The following is a 20,567-nucleotide window of genomic DNA, read 5'->3' on the forward strand; positions in this document are numbered from 1 at the left end:
GAAGACGCATTTATAAACACTTCAACTTCTTTTTTGCGGTTTCGGCAGATTATCCTAATAATCATAAGCACGCACATTTTCATCACGACATTGACTGGCGCTCGGCTTTATGTTTTTAATGCGCCGTGTTTTTGAACCGTTACTTTTAAAGGGTCTGTCTTAAGCTTTGGTGATCAGTTTTATTCACTTTTGTGTTGTTTTTGTTCCCTCGTCCGAATGAACGCTTAAGGTATGTGTGTGCGCTGCTACAGCAAACGCGTCCTGCACATATGCGCTAAATACGGCCAAAGATTATGTCGTATTTATCGGCCAAGTAAAATAAAAAAATGTTTAATTAAATCTCCCTATCTGACTTGATTTTGTAGAGTTGCTACTAAGTTTTGATGTCGGCAAAAAGTAGGGTCATACATAGGCTAATCATGACAGATCATTGTTTACATTATCAGTCATGTCACTTCAGCGAACTCATGCTCATCTCTATTAATAGTCCTAATGTATTATATGTAGCTAGTAGTGTTGCAATGCTTAAATATAACCGTTAATTTGAAATAACCCAATAAATTAATTAAATAATTATTACTATTTGGGATTTAAGACAAGTCTTGGGTTATCCTAACTTTAAGAAGTTATTTACGATGGTTTTTAAGAAGATTCTTTTCAAGAATTAGAATTTTCTTAATTTTTGTCCTAAGAACAATCTTAAGTAAAAAGATAAGAATATTCTTAAGACAATTTTTTTGGGAATACAAAATATTCTTAACTTTTTTCTCATTTTAAAAATTAAGAAGAAAATGGCAGTTAAGAAGAAAATTCTTCTTAAGAATGTTTCGTGAATCTGGCCCCAGATCTCTGTGTGAAGCACTGGCTGTTGTCAAACAAAAGTCTCACTGGATTATTACAATTAATGGCAAAATTAATGCTTGGAAATGTAAATTGATAATTCCTACTTACACACTACAGCAAAAGATAGAAATAACTGACTTAAAAACATTTTTTTTTTTTTTTTTGCTGGTGAGAATACTAGTGTTCTACTCATTTTGGCCACAATTGTATGTAGGATAAGGAGTTGGTTCAAATTAATCAAACAATGTTCAAATCATGAGAATAAGCAATAGTAAACTAATAAAAAAGACACAAAAACATGAACGTCATCTCAAAATAAATTTTTCCAAAGAAAATGTATAAATTATTTATTGCTCTTGGGTTGTCTTAACAGTTACCTTTTTGTTATGGCTCCTCAGAGAAATTAAGCATTTTCATCCATAGATAAGCCATAGATGTAGCGCTCCTTGTGTTTCCAACACTTCAAAGTCAGAAACAAGTGAGAAAAAAATGGAAATAACTGAAAAATCACTTATACATTGCTCTTTCCATTCTTGCATTGAATTCACCCTCCTCGCTCACCGGTGAGAGAGCTTGCTTGATTAATATCCTTAATGACAACCGGATCAATTAGGAACATTTGCACTTGTAAATTGCTTGTAAATGTCATGTTTTCAAGAAACAGTCCACTTGAAATCATTATCTTGATGTAAAAAGATTGTAATTCACCACAAATCGAGATATTCTTGCATCAGCAATTACCCCAGCAGGAAGACCATTAATGATACTGTAAAAACAAACAGCTTCCAGTAAAACAATTATTCCATATGTTTAGACACTGGGGTTTATGAATATTTGCTAATTTCCTAGTTTAAAATGTCAAAGTTGTAATCATACCCATTGCGCTCACTGTTCTGTAATGCGCAGTCACTGCTTGAACATATGGCAAATATTTATTAATTGTTAGAAATGTGTAAACTGATTTTTTATGCCACTAAACTAGGTTCACTGAAGTGCTTTGAAACACGCTGTGTTATTCTGTGTGTTGACGTAATTTCAACTGAAACAGGAAGAGAGGATGGAACATATCAAGTAGTCCCGCCCCCTTTTTTAAATAACCAATAGCGTTTTGTTTATATTGGCTTGGTCCAGAGCCACTGAGCTCGGTAAAGCCACATTTAACAGCGTATGACAGCCACAATCTCATCCATATCGCAATAAAATACAACATTAGAAGCTGTAAGATTTGAATGCTTATGACTTGTAAATGTGAATTTTGTCTTTGTTTTAGAGCTCACTTGCTTATAGATAACTTTAAGCCTAATGTATTCATACTAAAAGCCAAAAAATTTCAATTTTGATTTCACAGGGACCTTAAAGTAAAAAAAAATACCACTTATCTTCTACCTGGATTTTATAGGGTCCTCAGCATTATAAGCAAGCTTTTTCTTTACTGACACATAACCATAACTGTAGAAACTATAGTAATATTACGTTGTATTGAGATCCTAGTTACTAAAAATAAATCCTGTTCTGTTTAGACACAGTGAACAGTGAAAAAAAAAAAACTCAAGATATGCTTTCTGTGTAAAGCATAGCCTCTCAAGAGTTATTACCTTTATTAAAAGCACTGACACATTGCCTTATATATTTCTGACTTCTCCAGCTCCACAGAGACAATTTTCTTTTCTTAAATAAACTGTCATGCTAGTCTTAATATATTGTTGCCATCCTCACAGCGAGAGGAAGAAAGGCTGATATAAAACATGTATATGTGAGATTGGTAATTGTATCTTTAGTGTACTTGAGTAGAACAAATGTTTCTCTCTCATGGCTGCGTTAATGTGATAAAGGGGAAATTGGCTTTTCATCAGTTTTCTTCGTAGCGTAATGGTGGACAGTGAAGAGAGAGGCCCCGGCGTCAATAGCAGCACTGCAAACTTCCTGTCTGTGACTGTTATATTTCACATCACCACACTGGCCTCTGAGTGCATTATGAAACATGTGATAATGTAACAAATTACAAACAGGAAAACCTTTTTGCTTCATTTAAATGATAAGAATCACAGCGAGGCCTAGCTATAAGCCATAAATAAAACATCTCACGTGTTTGCGGTTATGTATGTGTGAGTGTGTATGAGGTGGCGGGAGAGAGTGTGCGTTCAGATAGAAGGGCAGGGCTCCGGCAGGTATCAGCGTTAAAAGAGGAGGATTGCTCGCGCTGATACCCTCATCCAGAGTGGAATATTTCTAGAGGCCCTGACAGCTCCTCCATTGCCGAAATGGAAAGGGCTTTATCATGGAATGGTTTGTCACTCACGCTGCTGCAGACGACTTGGCTTCGGGTTAAGCTTGTATCTGCCCCTGCTTTATGGTCCAAGCCCAAAGATCACAACATTGTTTTTGGTGTGAATTATGAAATCGCAGATATAAAAAGCCCCCAGTTAGATTTTCGAAAGATTGTGCCCTGTTGTTTTCTTAGAACAGAATCGCAGGCTAAATTGTCTTTCCTTTAACACACGAAAAGGGTTTTAAGTATTTCATAAATCAGATGTCAGATGGTCTGCTTCAGTTTAAAGAGGTCATATTTTATTAGTTTATACATTTTTTCCCCAGAGATTTCTTTTCACAAATACAACTATAATTTAGTTTTTTCCTGACCTTTTTTTTGCATTCTCTCAAACCATTGGAGGCAAAGCGCAGGCTGTGAGTTTGCTATCGAGTCTAATGTCTCAGCATTTTCAGTGCTAAACTCTTTCAAATCAAGCTGCTTTTGCAACTCACTTTGAGTAATTTAGTTGTGTTTTCTGTTCATAAACTGGTAACACTTTACAATAAGGTTCATTAGTTAACTACTGTAGTTAACATGAACTAAGAATAAACAATACTTCTAAAGTATGTATTATTCTTAGATATTGTTACTTTTAACATTTACTAATGTTGTGCTTGTTAACATAGTTATTGCACTATGAATTAACATGAGCTAACAATGAACAACTGTATTTTCATCAACGAACATTAACAAAGATGAATAGAGTACTGTATTAAAAGTGTTGTTTATTGTTTGTTTATGTTAGTTAATACATTAACTAACATTAACTAATGGAATCTTATTGTAAAGTGTTACCCTTAAACTATGTGACCTTTTTTGTGACTTGTTGTGTTGCCACATGTAAAAAAAAAACAAAAAAAACAAAACAATGATGGCTAATGTTTGTTGATGGACAAAAGAGCTTTAGTGGTTAGGTAGTATTACTATTTCTTAATGTCAGCTAGTGATTAAGTTACACCTTTGGCCCAATGTTTTTAGGGTGTTGTGGTGTCTTACGACACTCTTAGCATTGTCATTTCCCACAGATTTAAACCTGAAAAATGTTTAGTTTAGTACTTTTTCCTCCATTTCCAAAATTATTTCCTATTAAGCTGCTTCCATTTCCCAAAAATTATTGTTAGTTTCAGGAGTTTCTATTGCTAGTTGGACCTTTGCTTAATAGCCATTGTTATATAAATAATGGCATAAATTTGTTGCACATTCTGGTAAATCCCTGTGCAGATTAAATGTTCCTTTTTCAATTTGAAAGCGGAGAGGAGCTTTTAAGATGTCAGCACCTGCTGATTAGTACGTTACTAAGAGCTCCAGAGAACGGCCAGTTATTAATCTGCTCCACACTGGTTTGATCTCATAAGGCAGCGTTCCAAACAGGTCAGACCAGTCCCACACTACAAACACACTTGCGTTCTAACACAATATGAGCTAAATGTGATGCATTTAGGACACCCCCACCTTACAAAAACCTGACTCAATAATAAACTCAGAAAAGCAATTCAGCAGTGACAACTTTATAGTGCTGCAGTGTGTACTGTATTTGACATAAGATTACCATATTCACATATTTCGGCATACTATTTTGTCCAAAATGTTTCAAAGATAGATTGTTGCAGCCATGACGTAATTTTGTAAGACAACCCAGAAGTTAGCTAGAATATTAAGCTAAATTTAGGCTATAAACACAAACTACACCACGGTCACACAGTTTCAACATCACCACTAACCTTCCAACAACTCTTTCAGTCTTTATGTAAAATCTACAAGCTGGAATGTTTGAAAAAAGTATAGTTTGAAATACTGTGATTCTAAACACAATGAGGGTGTAAAAGTGGACTAGTGAGTAGATGAGTTTTGCATGATGATGTTTAATGTCCCAGACAACCTCTGTAGTCCTATTTTGCCATTTGTTAGCAAATGCCTTTTTCAAGACAGATAAAGTCTTTGAAAATCATGCGCGGAGAGTTACTGATGTATTTTATGTTAGTGAATAAAACATTAAAATATTTTTAGCTTGCATTAACCACAGACCTTATTTTAGGCATTTAAACAAAAACCCACTGAATTTGGGACAATGAATGAAACCGTAATTTAAAAAATCAGAAAACTCTTCTAGGACTCATTCCTGCAGCCCTTGATAGAAAAAAAAGGATATGTATCAAATAACCACATTTAGTGGTAAAATCAGATGACAATATTATTAAACACAATTTAAACTATGACTAAAGCAATGCACAAATTAAAGGATTAGTTCATTTCCAGAATTACAATTTCCTGATAATTTACTCATCTCCATGTCATCCAATATGTTCATGTCTTTCTTTCTTTAGTCTCAAAGAAATTACATTTTTTGAGGAAAACACTCCAGGATTTTTCTCCATATAGTGGACTTCATTGAGGATCAACAGGTTGAATGTCCAAATTCCAGTTTTAATGTTGCTTCAAAGGGCTCTGCATAATCCCAGCCAAGGAATAAGGCTCTTATCTAGCGAAACGATCGAATAAAAAATTCAAAAAGGTAGGGTAGGGCAAAAAAAATCATTTTCTCCTCCAACTTCAAAATGATATTGTTTTACCTTTTTTTTGTAAAGGGTGACTTTCTTTGCACTTTTGTTATGTAAACACTGGATCAGTGCTTCTGCCTACGTCACAGGTGACCCGTGACTAGTGCAAGATAAGCATTTGTGTCAGCATCCTGCCCTCTTGTAGTTTGTCTCCATGCCTCTAGAGGTCCCCTATGTTTACCCTCCATCAGGGTTCCCGCAGCACTGCAGACTTCGCCCATTGAGTTTCGGACCATCGCGGCAGGGAGTGGATGGAACAATGAGGCACTGATGGTCTGCTTTCAGGGAGGGTTGTCCGAGCCTCTTCAAGATGAATTAGCCACCCGAGAACCAGCTGCTGATCTCGAGTCCCTCATTGCTATGGCCATCCGCTTGGACAATCGCCTGAGAGAGCGGAGAGTGGCTCGGCGCAAGGCGTCTCAATCCCAAGTTCCTTTGAGCAGGTCTGTTTCCCCAGTCTGTTTTCCTGCATCCAGGGCTTCTCCAGCTCCTGAACAGCCCTCTGATTCCCAGGAGGACATGCAGTTGGGTCGTTCCAGGCTCTCTCCTAACGAGAGGGAACGTCGCATGAGGGAGCGCCGTTGCCTCTACTGTGGTGCTTCCGGCCACTTTCGCTCCACTTGTCCCGAGCTCTCGGGAAACGGATGCCCCCGCTCAGCTACAGGAGGACTGTGATGGGGAAAATTAGAGCTCCTCCTGCTAATGCTGTCTTAGCTGTTCCAGCCACTCTGTCCTGGGAGGGCCACCAGCATCCGGTCCAGGCCATGATCGATTCTGGCGCTGCAGGTGACTTCTTGGATCTATCTTTGGCTAAGAAACTTGGGATCCCTACCCAACTTCTTCCTCATCCCCAGGCAGTTACAGCACTGGATGGCAGACCTCTGGAACCAGGGAGAGTAACAGAGGCCACTCAGTCCCTGCAACTTACTATCCTTCAACACCAGCAGGAGGAGACCTTCTATCTGATTGACTCTCCCGAGTATCCTGTTATCCTGGGCCACCCCTGGCTGTGCAGACATAATCCTCAGATCGACTGGTCCACCGGCACCATTCTGAGCTGGGGTTCACCCTGCCATCTCACCTGCCTACTTCAGAGTCCCTCAGCCCCTAGTTCCGTATTTCAAGAGTCTGTCGACCTGTCTCGAATCCCCAGAACCAATCATCAGTTCAAGGCAGTGTTCAGCAAGTCCCGGGCCACCTCCTTACCACCTCACCGCTCTTACGATTGTGCCATTGACCTCCTCCCTGGTTCCTGCCCTCCTAGGGGCCGTATCTTCTCCTTGTCTTCCCCCGAGCGCACTGCAATGGATACCTACATTAAGGAATCCTTGGCAGCCGGCATCATTCGTGCCTCTACTTCCCCGGCTGGGGCAGGCTTCTTCTTTGTAGGAAAGAAAGATGGGGGCCTTAGGCCATGTATTGATTACCGAGGTCTTAACAAAATCACGGTTCGGAATCGGTACCCCCTTCCTCTCATGGCCACTGCCTTCGAACTGTTACAAGGGGCTTCCATTTTTACTAAACTGGATCTACGCAACGCTTACCATCTCGTGCGGATCCGGCAGGGGGACGAATGGAAGACGGCCTTCAACACCCCCACAGGCCATTATGAGTATCTGGTGATGCCGTTCGGGCTCACCAACGCCCCTGCTGTATTCCAGGCACTGATTAATGATGTTCTACGGGACATGCTCAATCTCTTTGTCTTCGTATATCTTGACGATATACTCATTTTCTCGGGATCATTGGAGGAGCATGAAGGTCATGTCAGCAGGGTCCTCCAGAGACTTCTTGATAACCATCTCTACGTGAAACCCGAGAAATGTGAGTTTCATGTTACCCAGGCTCAGTTTCTCGGGTTTATCATCACTCCCGGCCATGTGGAGATGGACCCTAAGAAAGTCGAGGCCGTTCTCAACTGGCCCGTTCCCTCTACGGTTAAAGAGGTTCAGCGCTTCATCGGCTTTGCTAACTTTTATAGGAAGTTCATTAAAAGCTTCAGCTCTGTGGTGGCCCCATTGACTGCGCTGACCAAGGGAGGAGGAATCAAGATCCACTGGGGTCCGGAAGCAGTGGGAGCCTTCCAGGATCTCAAGCGTCGCTTCACTTCCGCTCCAATTCTCTCGATCCCTGACCCAGAAAGACCTTTCATGGTGGAGGTGGACGCCTCGGACGTGGGCGTAGGAGCCATCCTATCACAAAGGGGTGAGGATGGGAAATTACACCCTTGTGCTTTTATGTCTCGTCGCCTGTCAGATGCCGAGCGCAACTACCACGTAGGGGATCGAGAGTTGCGTGCGGTAAAACTCGCCTTGGAGGAGTGGCGCCATTGGCTTGAGGGGGCTCAGCACCCTTTCCAGGTTCTCACGGACCACAAGAACCTGGAATATCTCCAGCAGGCCAAACATCTGAACCCTCGGCAGGCTCGATGGTCCTTGTTTTTTAATCGTTTCCACTTTCTTCTGTCTTACAGACCCGGCACCAAGAATGTCAAGCCGGATGCCCTGTCCCGAGCCTACTCCCCCGAGACACAGGAGAAATCTTTGGAATCTATTATTCCGAGGTCTAGGATCGTCGCACCCCTTCAGTGGGAATTGGAGAGGGTGGTGCGAGAGGCTCAAGCCCAAGATCCTGACCCAGGAAATGGTCCTGCGGGATGCCTGTATGTACCTCTATCTGCCCGGGCCCGGGTCTTGCAGTGGGGTCATGAGTCTCCCTTGACGTGCCATCCGGGTACTGCTCGCACTCTTGATTTTCTCCAGCGGCGGTTTTGGTGGCCTTCCATCAAGGAAGATGTTAAGGGCTATGTGGAGGCCTGCCCCGTGTGCAATCAGGGAAAGTCTATACATCAGCGACCTCAGGGATTGCTCCATCCCTTACCTGTTCCCCGTAGGCCATGGTCTCACCTTTCTTTAGACTTTGTCACGGGACTCCCACCGTCCCAGGGCAATACTGCCATCCTGGTGGTTGTGGACCGGTTTTCTAAGGCCGCCCGGTTCATTCCCCTGCCCAAGCTGCCTTCAGCTAAGGAGACAGCTGAGCTTCTCATTAACCATGTCTTCCGTGTATTTGGAATTCCCCTGGATATTGTCTCTGACCGAGGGCCCCAATTTTGATCCAGGTTTTGGGGAGCCTTCTGCAAGCTTATTGGGGCCACTGCCAGCCTATCATCCGGGCTCCATCCTGAGTCTAATGGTCAGACGGAACGGATTAATCAGGATCTGGAAACCACCCTGCGGTGTATGGCGGCCAACAACCCCACCTCTTGGGCTACCTACATCATGTGGGCTGAATATGCCCACAACACCCTCAAGTCCTCAGCCACTGGACTATCCCCCTTCGAATGCCAGTTCAGGTATACCCCCCCATTGTTTCCTGAGGAAGAGACACAGGTTGGTGTTCCCTCGGCCCAGCGTTTCATCCAACGCTGTCGGCAGACCTGGAGGAAGGCTAGGCGTACTCTTCTTCAGACCTCCCAGAGATATCAACGTCAGGCTAATCGCCGCCGCCGGACGGCCCCTAATTTCCGAGCCGGTCAAAGAGTCTGGTTAGCCACCAAGAACTTGCCCCTCCGGGTCGAATCAAAGAAGCTCTCCCAGAAATTCATCGGCCCATTCCGCATTGCAAGGAAAGTCAATCCTGTTTCCTATCGTTTGTTTCTTCCCCGTTCCCTTAGAATTAACCCCACGTTTCATGTCTCATTATTAAAACCTGTCTTGTCTTCTCCCTTTGCCCCCCACGCAGACCCCCTCCACCTCCCAGGATCATCGACGGCCAGCCGGCCTACACGGTCCACCGGATACTGGACTCCAGGAGGGTCCAGAATTCACTGCAGTATCTGGTGGACTGGGAGGGCTACGGGCCGGAGGAGCGCTCCTGGGTTCCAGCCAAAGACATCCTGGACCCAAGTTTGATCCGGGAGTTTCGCACCCGGAGGCCTGGGTGTCCTGGAAGGAACGTCAGGAGCCGTTCCTAGAGGAGGGGGTCCTGTCAGCATCCTGCCCTCTTGTAGTTTGTCTCCATGCCTCTAGAGGTCCCCTATGTTCCCCACTGCCTTAGTTCTTCTTTGTGGGTCCTTGTTAGTGCTATCCAGATCACCTGTGCCTTGTTTCCTCTAGAGTATTTAAGCTGACTATTTTTCAAAAACTCACTCGGTTTTTGAGTCCCTGCCCTGTGTTTCCAGCCCTGTCTGGCTATAGCCTTCCAAGCTGTCCCAAGTAAGGTATCCTGAGTTACTATTGTTCTCTGATTTTGTTTTCTCCCCTCGTGGAGTCTTTATTTTTCTCTTGTGAGTTTTTTCTTTGTTTTGACTGTTGTTTATACCTCGGCCCGAGAAGAACTTTTGTTGTACTATTCTTGCAAGACCTTTTTTTTTAAATAAATCTTCGTTTCCTGGAATACTGCCTCGAGTGTTTCGTTTGGGTCCAACATCATCACTCCTGTGGCTCTGTGGTAGCATCCTCAACCACCACACCAGAGACCCGGGTTCAAGCCCAGCTTGTGACAATTTGTGGTTAAAAAGTTTATAAATTTGACCTTTTTATAAGAAAATGACAGATTGTTTAGCTATATAAGAAACTCATTCCTCGTCTGGGATCATGTAGAGTCCTTTGAAGCTGCATTGAAACTGCAATTTGGACCTTCAACCTGTTGGCCTCCATTGAAGTCTACTATATGGAGAAAAATCCTGGAATGTTTTCCTCAAAAACCTTAATTTCTTTGGGACTGGCGGAAGAAAGACATGAACATCCTGGATGACGTAATTAAAATAAAAATTTATCAGGAGATATTTTATCCTGGAAGTGAACTAATCCTTTAAGCATTGAAACTACTGCAAAGAAAAGTGACCAGTAGAATGACGGTCCTTCCTTCGTGACTAAAAAAGTCCAATTTCCTGCTGAAGTTAATGATGTTGGAGCCAAAACCATAAGCAGCCATGTTTGGCTGGTTAGCATAGCACCTTAGGCCGTAGATACTGTAACAATAAGCATCTTTTACAATCACATATTTATGGTTGATATTTCACTACATAATATGAGTTGTTTTATTAGTGACTCAGTCTCATTAATAGTTAAAAGTACAAAATTAATGTAATATTTTTCTTTATTTGCTGCCTTGGAAGTCACAGCTAGGGATGTCACTAGCGAAGTATTTGACTCTGTGTGCATTTTTTCAGTGCTGTTTGGGCTGAATCAAAACTATCTTACTTGTGTGATATTGCTTAAATATCCCATGTCATGAACACTTCATTGTATTAATTTTAACAATTTTGATGGTACAAAAATGCTTGATGATGCAGTTGAAAAAAAAATACCACCATATTATTGTCCCAAAGCAACAATTACTAGAATAGAAGGAGGAGAGGAAATAAATGCTAGGAAAGCAACAATGGGAGCACCAGAGCTCTTTCAAGAGTCTGCGGGGCTGGTAAATGGGATGAAGCACTTCAGGATTCATTTACATCACTGTGACGTTGCTTCAGATCTCAGCAGCAAGTCATTGGCCGGTTAGAGATTTCAAGAATAGCCTCTCTACAGTCTTCAATCAGCGGCCATGAAAGAGAGCAGCTTAAGGATCCTCCAGTCTAACGCTGCCTTCATCCTTATGGATTTTTTAGTTGATTTATTTCCATGCACCTTTTTTAAAAGAGACTGTGAAAGAACATGCAAATATGAATGTGATGAAGGGGCGTTATTGGAGAAAAGTACCCACAATCATCAGCCATAAAAAACATAAATATTAGGTCTGTTGCCTTGCTGCCTACATGACAACCTATCTGTCATGGAACCTTACTGATATTGAAATACTCTTTATGACACAAATAACGCTCCACTTGGAGACACCCCTAAAGACTTAAGTGTTAGCATGTTGCTATGATACATGGCATACACAAATTTAGGTATTTTTGGTATTTATTACTCTAATATTTGTCTTATGTAGGCAGCCATATTGTTATAAAACAATGTTAGTATTCAAAATCTAACATTAAAAAGTGTATAAATCACATTTTTTTCTTAAGTAAAACTGTCCACCAGCAGATAGTTACAGCGAGAGTCCGCATCTCTCTCACCTCCCCTGAGCCCATTGAGTTTTAACAGACCCCCTAAAGTGTGCGGTGGGTTCGGTGGGGGGTAACTGAGAATGAATAGTGGAAAGTCACGTGAGAGGAGGCAATGCCTCCATCGTGATGTGATTGGACATGACTGGTTATGTTCGCCTGTGATTGGTTCATGCGATAAATCCTGCCTCTTTTGTCAGTCAATATAATAATAGTGTTAATTGGAAGATTAATTTAAAAAAGTAAGTAAACAACTCTCACACTTAGATATAACTACTTTATGTAAAAAAAAAAAAAAAAGGCTTCTAAACATGATCTGTGGGAGTTCTTAGTGAGTAATCAGCTTGGGTAAATTTAAAGTAAGTCTGTGAACAATATTCAAAAACAGTTAAGCGTAAACTATAAAAAAAGAGTAGCTGAATATAAGTTAACAAATTAAATTTATTGTTTAAATTATTACTGCTGTGAATTATTATTTTGAAATAAATGTAAAATGCTTAAAAACACTAACTTGTAACTTCTTTTTCTTTTTTTTTAATGAATCCATAGATACATGATACAACTGTGAGCTTGTTCCTGAATGGTCAAGAGGATGATGGCACAGCTTTGGACACACAAACCTTGGCAGGACCAGTTGATGACATTAGCTTAGAGGGTGCTCTGTGGATCGGAAGAAGTTCTAACGGTAATGACTTCTGTACTCCTACATTGCTCTTTTAGTTTTTATTATGCAGTTTTTATTATATATTTGATTTGACTTGACTTAGCTTTTTTTCCCTCAAATCTCCAGCTATCCTCATCTAACAGTGCTGCTCCTCAGAATCACACAGTTCCCTATCACTCAAATTGAGTGCGGAAAAGGACACACTAATTTGCAGACATGTTACATTTTTCCATTATAGAAATATTCATAAGCCTGCAACTAATCATAGTTGGAGTTTATATAGGTCAAGGGTGACCATATGGCAACAAATAATCTCCTCATAAATGAGATGAGATGGGATTTCTGTAATACCCCCAGGGAATGAAATACACACACAATCACACACATACACATTTTGAATACACATCCACAAATAGCATACACTTGCTAAAGTTTCTTTAAGTTCACTCTGTATTCATTTTAATCCTAGCTCAACATTGTTGTGTTTGTTTGCAAAAATGACAACAATTCTGCCCAGATCTCTTAGAGGACACAGTAGATTGGTTACCAGTGCTGCTGGTTTCTCTCATTTCCTAAATGGCACAGAAGTACAAGGAAGCAACTCACTGTACTGTGTATATAGTCTTCAAATAGAGCATGCCTCATTTACTGTCAAACATGCACACACAACAGCTTCACATGAAAGTTGCAGTCTGTGTAATCCATTTTGCACATATTTCAAACTCTACATCCAGAGCCCAGGAGTCTGAAATGCTTGTTTGATTCATGTAGAACTCATGTGGAGCATAGAGGGAGTTCTTCTATTTAAAGTCCAATGTTAAGACAAACATCATGCCTTTTGAAATATTTGACTAGAGCACAAATACAAATTTCAGTGTTTCAGCGTTTCTAAATGTGATGGCTGTATTTAGCATTATGTGCATTGTGGTGTGCATAAATATTAAGCTGCACAACTGTTTACAACATTGATGATAAAGACATTTTACTTAAGCACCAAACAGCATATTGGAATGATTTCTGAAGGATTATGTGATACTAAAGACTGGAGTAATGGCTATCACTTGGATAAATTACTTGATCAAGTAAAGGCAATGAGTGAGCATAAGAGGCTTTTAAAAAAAAAAAAAACATTTAAAAATCGTACAGACCCCAAACTTTTTAATGGTAGTTTAAATCTATTTGATAATGTCATTTAATAGTAAATAATCTCTGGTTTGTTGAGTCATTGTTATCTGTGTGAAATTCTTTTACTATTATGTATGCAAGTTAATTTTTTCTTTTGCGTAGCATGTCTTGCATACTCATGCATTCAGACCCCTTATTAATGTGTGTGTTTAAATGAATGAAATACACTATATAAATACAACAATGATCTCTCACATAAAACACAGACTTGGCACACAAAGATGAAAAGATTTCAGGGCAAACATCCATATATGACGTCTCAATCAGAGCCGGTTATTAGAACAGAAGTGATTATATCTTATCTGGTGATGTAGATGGACCCGCACGTTTAGGCTTGGATCTATGCCGCCCATCCAGTCAGTGGGATTAATGCTCACAGAGAACTGTAAATAAGCATAATAGATCCCACCATGCAGCAAGTGTCTCTTTAACTCAAATAAAGACACAGATAAGGTAATCCACTAGTTGCTATGGATCCTGCAGACCATCTTCAATAGCGCCCATTGACTTTCCTTTCTTTTTCTCCCCAGGGTCAAATCAATTCATTGGAAGGATGCATGATTTTAGATTTTATCCAAAGACATTAACCAACAGGTAAGTATAAGGTCACAGGGCATTATCATCAGATGTAGCTGCAGAAGTAGTTTTTACAAAGATGTGCTATATATAATCTGGGTCCTGAAGCAAATACCAGTGCAGAAAAACAGATGTAAATCAAGCGTTTTTGTATTTCAGAGAGATTGAAGAAGTGTACACTGGGCAGTTTCCTCACCTACACACCCGGTCGACATGCCGTTGCCCCGCTAGCCACCCCAGAGTGCACCCCCTAGTGGAGAGGTACTGCATTCCCAACGCAGCCAATGATACCACCCATAACAAAGTGCTCCGTCTGAACCAGGATGGCCACCCACTGCATTACATCAATGACAATGACATTGGAACCACCTGGATCTCCTCCGTCTTTCCCACATTAGAGCTGCTGGACAAAGGAATAACCATCACTATAGATCTGGAGAATGGACAGTACCAGGTACACACCCACCATGGGAATGTTGTTCTAGGACCAATGAAATGGTTCTAGGCTCAGCTAAGTTACCAGGCCTAAATTATTATTAGCGTTTATAGTTAGTTTAGCTTGATATTTGTTTAGTTTAAAGGGATAGTTTAAAGTATGAAATATCAATAATTACCAAAAAAAGTTTAACTTTTGACCCTCTGTTGCAAAGAAACGGCAAAATGTTAGAAAGGGGCAGGGCCGCTTTTACTAAAACAGCTATAACTTTTGAACGGAATAAGATATCTTTGCCAAACTCACGACGCATATGTAAGAGCTAAGTCTGAGGTCACGTGAAAAAAGTCACAGAGCTTGGGCACTTGGTGGTGCTATAAGAGGGAAAAAACTTAAAACCGGCCATAACTACGCACCCGTTTGTCCTATCAAAATAACAATCTGTATGCACGGTCTTGGTCTAAAGTGTCAGTGCCTATAAAGACATTTGCATATCTCAAAAAACATGGCCGCCGTAGGGCGATGAACATTGAGCACCTAAGATTAACAGAGGTCGATCAGAACGAAACTCGGTGAGCCTGTTTGACTCACGGCCCTAAAGGTCTGTGAGAAATTTGAGAGAAATATCACATTTTTCAAGGGCATAAACGATTGTATGTCGCATGTTTTTGCACATATGCACAATTTTCATATCATGCAATAGACCTTTTTTATTCTGAACTGCCTGTAGAACCACTGCTGTCAACTGTTTGTTGATTGATTGGGAAAATATAAAAAAATACTTTTGTGAACTACTCCTAGGTTTTTTGATCTGGAAAAATCACTGCAGTGCAATTCTCTGGACTCTCTAGGTCAATAATTATCTAAAGCCTAAACAAAAACTCAAAACTTCACAAAACCTGGTGAGCACATGCAACGGGTGATTCTAAACAAGCATGCTAAGATTTGGAGAGATCAGACCACAGCTGCAACTTTAAAAGTCATAAACGTTAAAAAAGATATTTCTAAGGTAAATTACCTGTATTTGCCAAAAATGTTTTTTTTTTTAAATCATTGATTTAGGTGGCTACAGGCTTGTCAAATAATATGTCATGTCTTTTTTATATGTGCTTAACTAAAGGGCTTGAACCCCCGTAATCGCTGCTTGCAGCTATATCTTAAACCAGTGATTCTTAACCATTTTGACAATTTTACCTCATTTATATCCTCATATATAAGCTGATATGTACCTATGGTAATAAAAATTAATAACTTTAAAAATGGTAAAAATAACAGTTTAATGTTGTACATCTTTGTTTAGTTTTTTTTTTTGGCATTTTTATTATGATTATGTTAATATAACATAATTTTAAGACTTATTTGGGCCACCCAGAAACATGGAAAAGATGGTTGAGAACCAATGGTTTAAAGTACGCTTCAACCCGGCGTTGTCTGTTTGTGTGGCAACTTTCTGAAATCCAGACACTGGGTAGCGTCTTTTCCATTTGAATACACTAAAGCCGACCTAAAGTCCTTTGTGTGTGTCTGAGTGAGTCGCCCAGTCATCCATGTGGCTAAGCCAAGCCGAGCAGAGAGTCCAGCTGTAAAGAAGTAGAGGATTTATGCAGCTCTGCCTCAGTCTCTCCTCTCAATACCAGATAAAACACACCACCACACAGACTTTGAAGTGTCCACTTAGTCAAAGCTGCAACCAGTTTCTCGACAAACTCCTCAAAATGAAGCCACAGAGGGAGAGAGGGAAGAGTAAAGCGGCGCTTCAAGCTGTTCTTCAAAGCGCCGGCGTGCTTTAGGAGGCGGCGGAGCATTGACTGTTGCTGTGCAGATAATAGATAATCCATTGCTGTTTAGTATTTCATGCATATTTCACCCTCTGTCAATTTTGCATGCTTCCTTTACAGGTTTTCTACGTGATACTCCAGTTCCTCAATGCTCAGCCTGAAGCGGTCCGCATTCAAAGGAAGACAATCGGCAGCTCAGAATGGAAGGACTGGCAGTTCTTAGCCAAGAACTGTAGCTACTTTGGGATGGAGGATAACGGGCCTTTGGATCGTCCTGATTCTGTAAACTGTCTACAGTTGCCCAGGTACTATATACACACATACGCTAACAGTCCTTGAACTAATGATTTCTGCCAGGTAAGCTGTATCAAAGTGGGTTGAGACAAGTTCCTACTTTGATAAAAGCAGCGGATTGTCGTTTAGTGATCTTTTGGAGGATCTAGGAGGAGAATGGGGAGGAAAATGCTGCTCTTGGCTGCAGTCCAGCCTGCTCAGATCTGATCTCTGCTGTCCTTGGCCGCAATCAAGACAGCAGAGATACTTAGCTGTTATGGACCACACAAGCACCTGGTTTCACATGCATGCGAAAGAGAAAATGAGGACAGTTATTTTAATGGGTTTGGGCTGAGAGGGTTATCATAACTGTTTATGACGATAAACTACAGTTCATGTGTCTGTTTTTTTCGGTACACATTAAACATGCATAATTATCCCTTACAAAATGATTAGTGAAAGGCAATCACATTTAACCCTCTGGTGCTCTTCGGTCACTTCTGACCGAAAAATTTTCTGTTTTGAATTTTTAAAAATCACAGCTTAATCGGAATGATATGAAACTCTGTGACTTTTATGCCATTTGGAATGTCAACACAAAAAAAAATTGAGGGCATGATTCAAGCAGGCTAAGTGGTCGTAAAAAAAATAGTCACACTTGTGCTCTTCGGTCTAAAATGACCGACCATAGGAAATGAATGGGAAATCGACAAAAATACAAATATTCAGAGAATTTTTGTGTGTACAATCTACAAATCCTCCACAATGCTGAAAAAAAGTACACAACAGTGAAGGGGTGACACTCTAAAACACACCCATTCATAAACACACCCATTCACACACACACGCACACACACACACACACACATTAATATACAAACCTCTATTCGGTCACTTTTGACCAACACATTTTCGGTTTAGAATTTTTCAAAAAATCAAATTCATTGACTTTTATGGCATTTGGAATGTGAACACACATAAAAAATTAGGTCACGATTAAAAAAAATAATAATAAAATAAAAACTTGTGCTCTTCGGTCTAAAATGACCGACCATTGGAAATGAATGGGAAATTGACAAAAATACAAATATTCAGAGAATTTTTGTGTGTACAATCTACAAATCCTCCACAATGCTGAAAAAAAGTACACAGCAGTGAAGGGGTGACACTCTAAAACACACCCATTCACAGACACACACACACACACACACACACACACACACACACACACACACTAATATACTCACCTCTATTTGGTCACTTTTGACCAAAACATTTTCGGTTTTGAATTTTTTTTTTTAAATCACAGCTTCATCAGAACGGTACCAAATTCAGTGACTTTTATGGACACACACACAAAAAATGAGGGCACGATTCCAAAAAAAAAAAAAAAAAAACTTGTGTTCTTTGGTCAAAAATGACCGACATCAGGAAATGAATGGGAAATCGACAAAAATACAAAAATGTACAGAATTTTTCTGTCTCTTTCTCACACATCCACACACACACACGCACAAATGAACTGAAACACAGCAAATTGAGAAGATGTAAAATAAAAAAAAATATATGTATAAAAAAATTACATATCCAGAGTGCAAAAGACACACACTCTCTTGCATATACAAAAAATTAACACTTCAAATCATATTTATAACAAAAAACTATCCCAAACTGGATAAGAAATAGTCTTTGAGATTGTTTAAATGTATGTTCAACTATTCCACCTAATAAAAATGCTGAATCAATTGTCTAAAAACAACTAGGCAATTCACAAGCTGCTCTGTAGAGAACTATACAGGCATCAAGTTACACCTGCCATTACAGATGTTTTTCTCGTTTTTTACCAACAGATGGCACTAATCTGCCTTCAAAAATTAGTGTTGAATGGCTGAGTCTCTATTTCAACCTGAAATACTGCATTCATTAAAAAAAAATAATAAAAAAAAATAAATAAAATTTTTTATTATTCTCAATGGCAAAAAAATGGATATTAATTACAGCATAAATATTCATTATTACCACAAAACCCTCTCAAAATGCAAAAGAAAAAAGAAAAAATATTATTAAACAAAAATGAATTGGAATGGTTTTACTGAAAAAATTACAGGATGCGTTACAGGTGTCCGGTCACTTCTGACCGCGAAGAGCACAAGTGTGACCCCTAAACGAAGAGCACCAGAGGGTTAAATGATGCAATTTTCTTTGAGTCCTACTTCTACCTACATTTTTTTAGGACTCACATTGAAGCTGTCATGATCTGGGCTGTGGGGTTTCCCTCTGCCACCTGAGGTCGCTGTCCTGCACTGCACTCTGATTCATCACGTCTGTTTTGTCATTAACACTGATTCACTCACAGCTGTTCACCATTTGGTCTTTTCTATAAGAACTCTCATTTCCCACTACTCATTCTGGCTGCATTGTCTTCTGTGTGGTTTGTTTTCCGTGATTCTTGTTCCTGAAGTTTATGTTCCTGATCTTGCCTTGTTTGTGTTTTGGTGTGCCGTGTTGGCCTTTTGGTTTATGTTTATTTGTGTTTTGTTATATTAAAGTCTCTCCCCTGCATTTGGACCCAGACCTCCCTTACTCAACCGTGACAGAAGCACATTGTTTAAATGTTTAAATATAAGTCTACATGTCTACATAAGTGGTTCTAAACCAGGGGCTGAGGCCCACTAGGGGCTTCAGCAAACTACAAAGGGATACATGATGGTTTACAAGTATTTGAATCATAGTTAATTTAATATATGAATAGTTAAAAAGTAAGAACACAATTGCAAGGGGCCTTATAGTCAGAAAGGTTAAGAACCACTGATCTACATAACATCACACTACATTTTAAAGGTTTACTCCACTTCCAAAATAAAAATGTCCTGATAAATTTACTCACCCACACGTCATTCAAGATGTTCATGTCTTTTTTTCTTCAGTCGCAAAGAAATTAAGTTTTTTGAGGGAAAACATTCCAGGATTTTTCTCCATATAGTGGACTTCAATGATGCCCAACGGATTGAAGGTTAAAAATGCAGTTTCAGTGCTGCTTCAAAGGGCTCTACACGATCCCAGCCGAGGAATTATGGTCTTAACTAGCAAAATGATTGGTTATTTTCTAAAAATGTACAGTTTCTATACTTTTTAACCTCAAATGCTCGGCTTGTTTAGCTCTGTGATGCACACGTGTACTCTGTGCACTCCAGTTCAATACAGTTAGAGTATGTCGAAAAACTTCCATCTCATGTTCTCCTCCAACTTAACATGTTAACATGCAAAGAAGATCAAATGTCCTTTACAAAAAAAGGTAAAACAGCGATGAACGATTTTAAAGTTGTAGAAAATGAGAGAGGAGTTTTTTGACATGCCCTAACTGTCTTGAACCGGAGTGCACAGAGTACCATGCACATCGCAGAGCTAGACAAGAGGAGCATTTGTGGTTAAATATTAATTGAGAGAAAATGAGCAATCTTTTTGCTAGATAAGGACCTTATTCCTCTGCTGGGGTTGTTTAGAGCCCTTTGAAGCTGCATTTTTAATCTTCAATCCGTTGAGTACCATTGAAGTCCACTATATGGACAAAAATCATTTTCTCAAAAAGCTTAATTCTTTGTGACTGAAAAATATGAATATCTTAGAAACATGGGGGTGAGTAAATTATTAGAAAATTTTTATTCTGGAAGTGGAGTAATCCTTAAAGTTAGGTCATAATGAATATGTTTAAAATGTTAGCTGAACATTCTGCTAAGTTTGGTCCTACTTGGACAAATGCCTACTGGCCAGATGTTTCACTACTTCACCTGTCTGAGTATTTTAGTTTACAGACAAAAGCTTCGACCTAGTGGCATATGGGTCTGCACTTAGACTCTTTGGACATGTCACATCAGAGCATGCCGGGAA

The 20,567-nt window shown here is 39.9% G+C and overlaps 1 protein-coding gene across 1 annotated transcript in view; it reads left to right on the top strand.

The window, feature by feature from the left end:
• The window catches only part of ush2a (Usher syndrome 2A (autosomal recessive, mild)), a 356,033-nt gene that overhangs the window by 15,641 nt on the left and 319,825 nt on the right, over positions 1-20,567 (top strand). The window contains exons 3-6 of the mRNA XM_073826569.1: positions 12,320-12,455; positions 14,150-14,213; positions 14,355-14,649; positions 16,527-16,711. Coding sequence (XP_073682670.1) covers positions 12,320-12,455; positions 14,150-14,213; positions 14,355-14,649; positions 16,527-16,711 — 680 coding nt within the window. The remainder of the gene's footprint in view (positions 1-12,319; positions 12,456-14,149; positions 14,214-14,354; positions 14,650-16,526; positions 16,712-20,567) is intronic.

Source organism: Garra rufa, chromosome 21, assembly GCF_049309525.1.
Source record: "Garra rufa chromosome 21, GarRuf1.0, whole genome shotgun sequence".
In the NCBI taxonomy this organism is placed as follows: domain Eukaryota; kingdom Metazoa; phylum Chordata; class Actinopteri; order Cypriniformes; family Cyprinidae; genus Garra; species Garra rufa.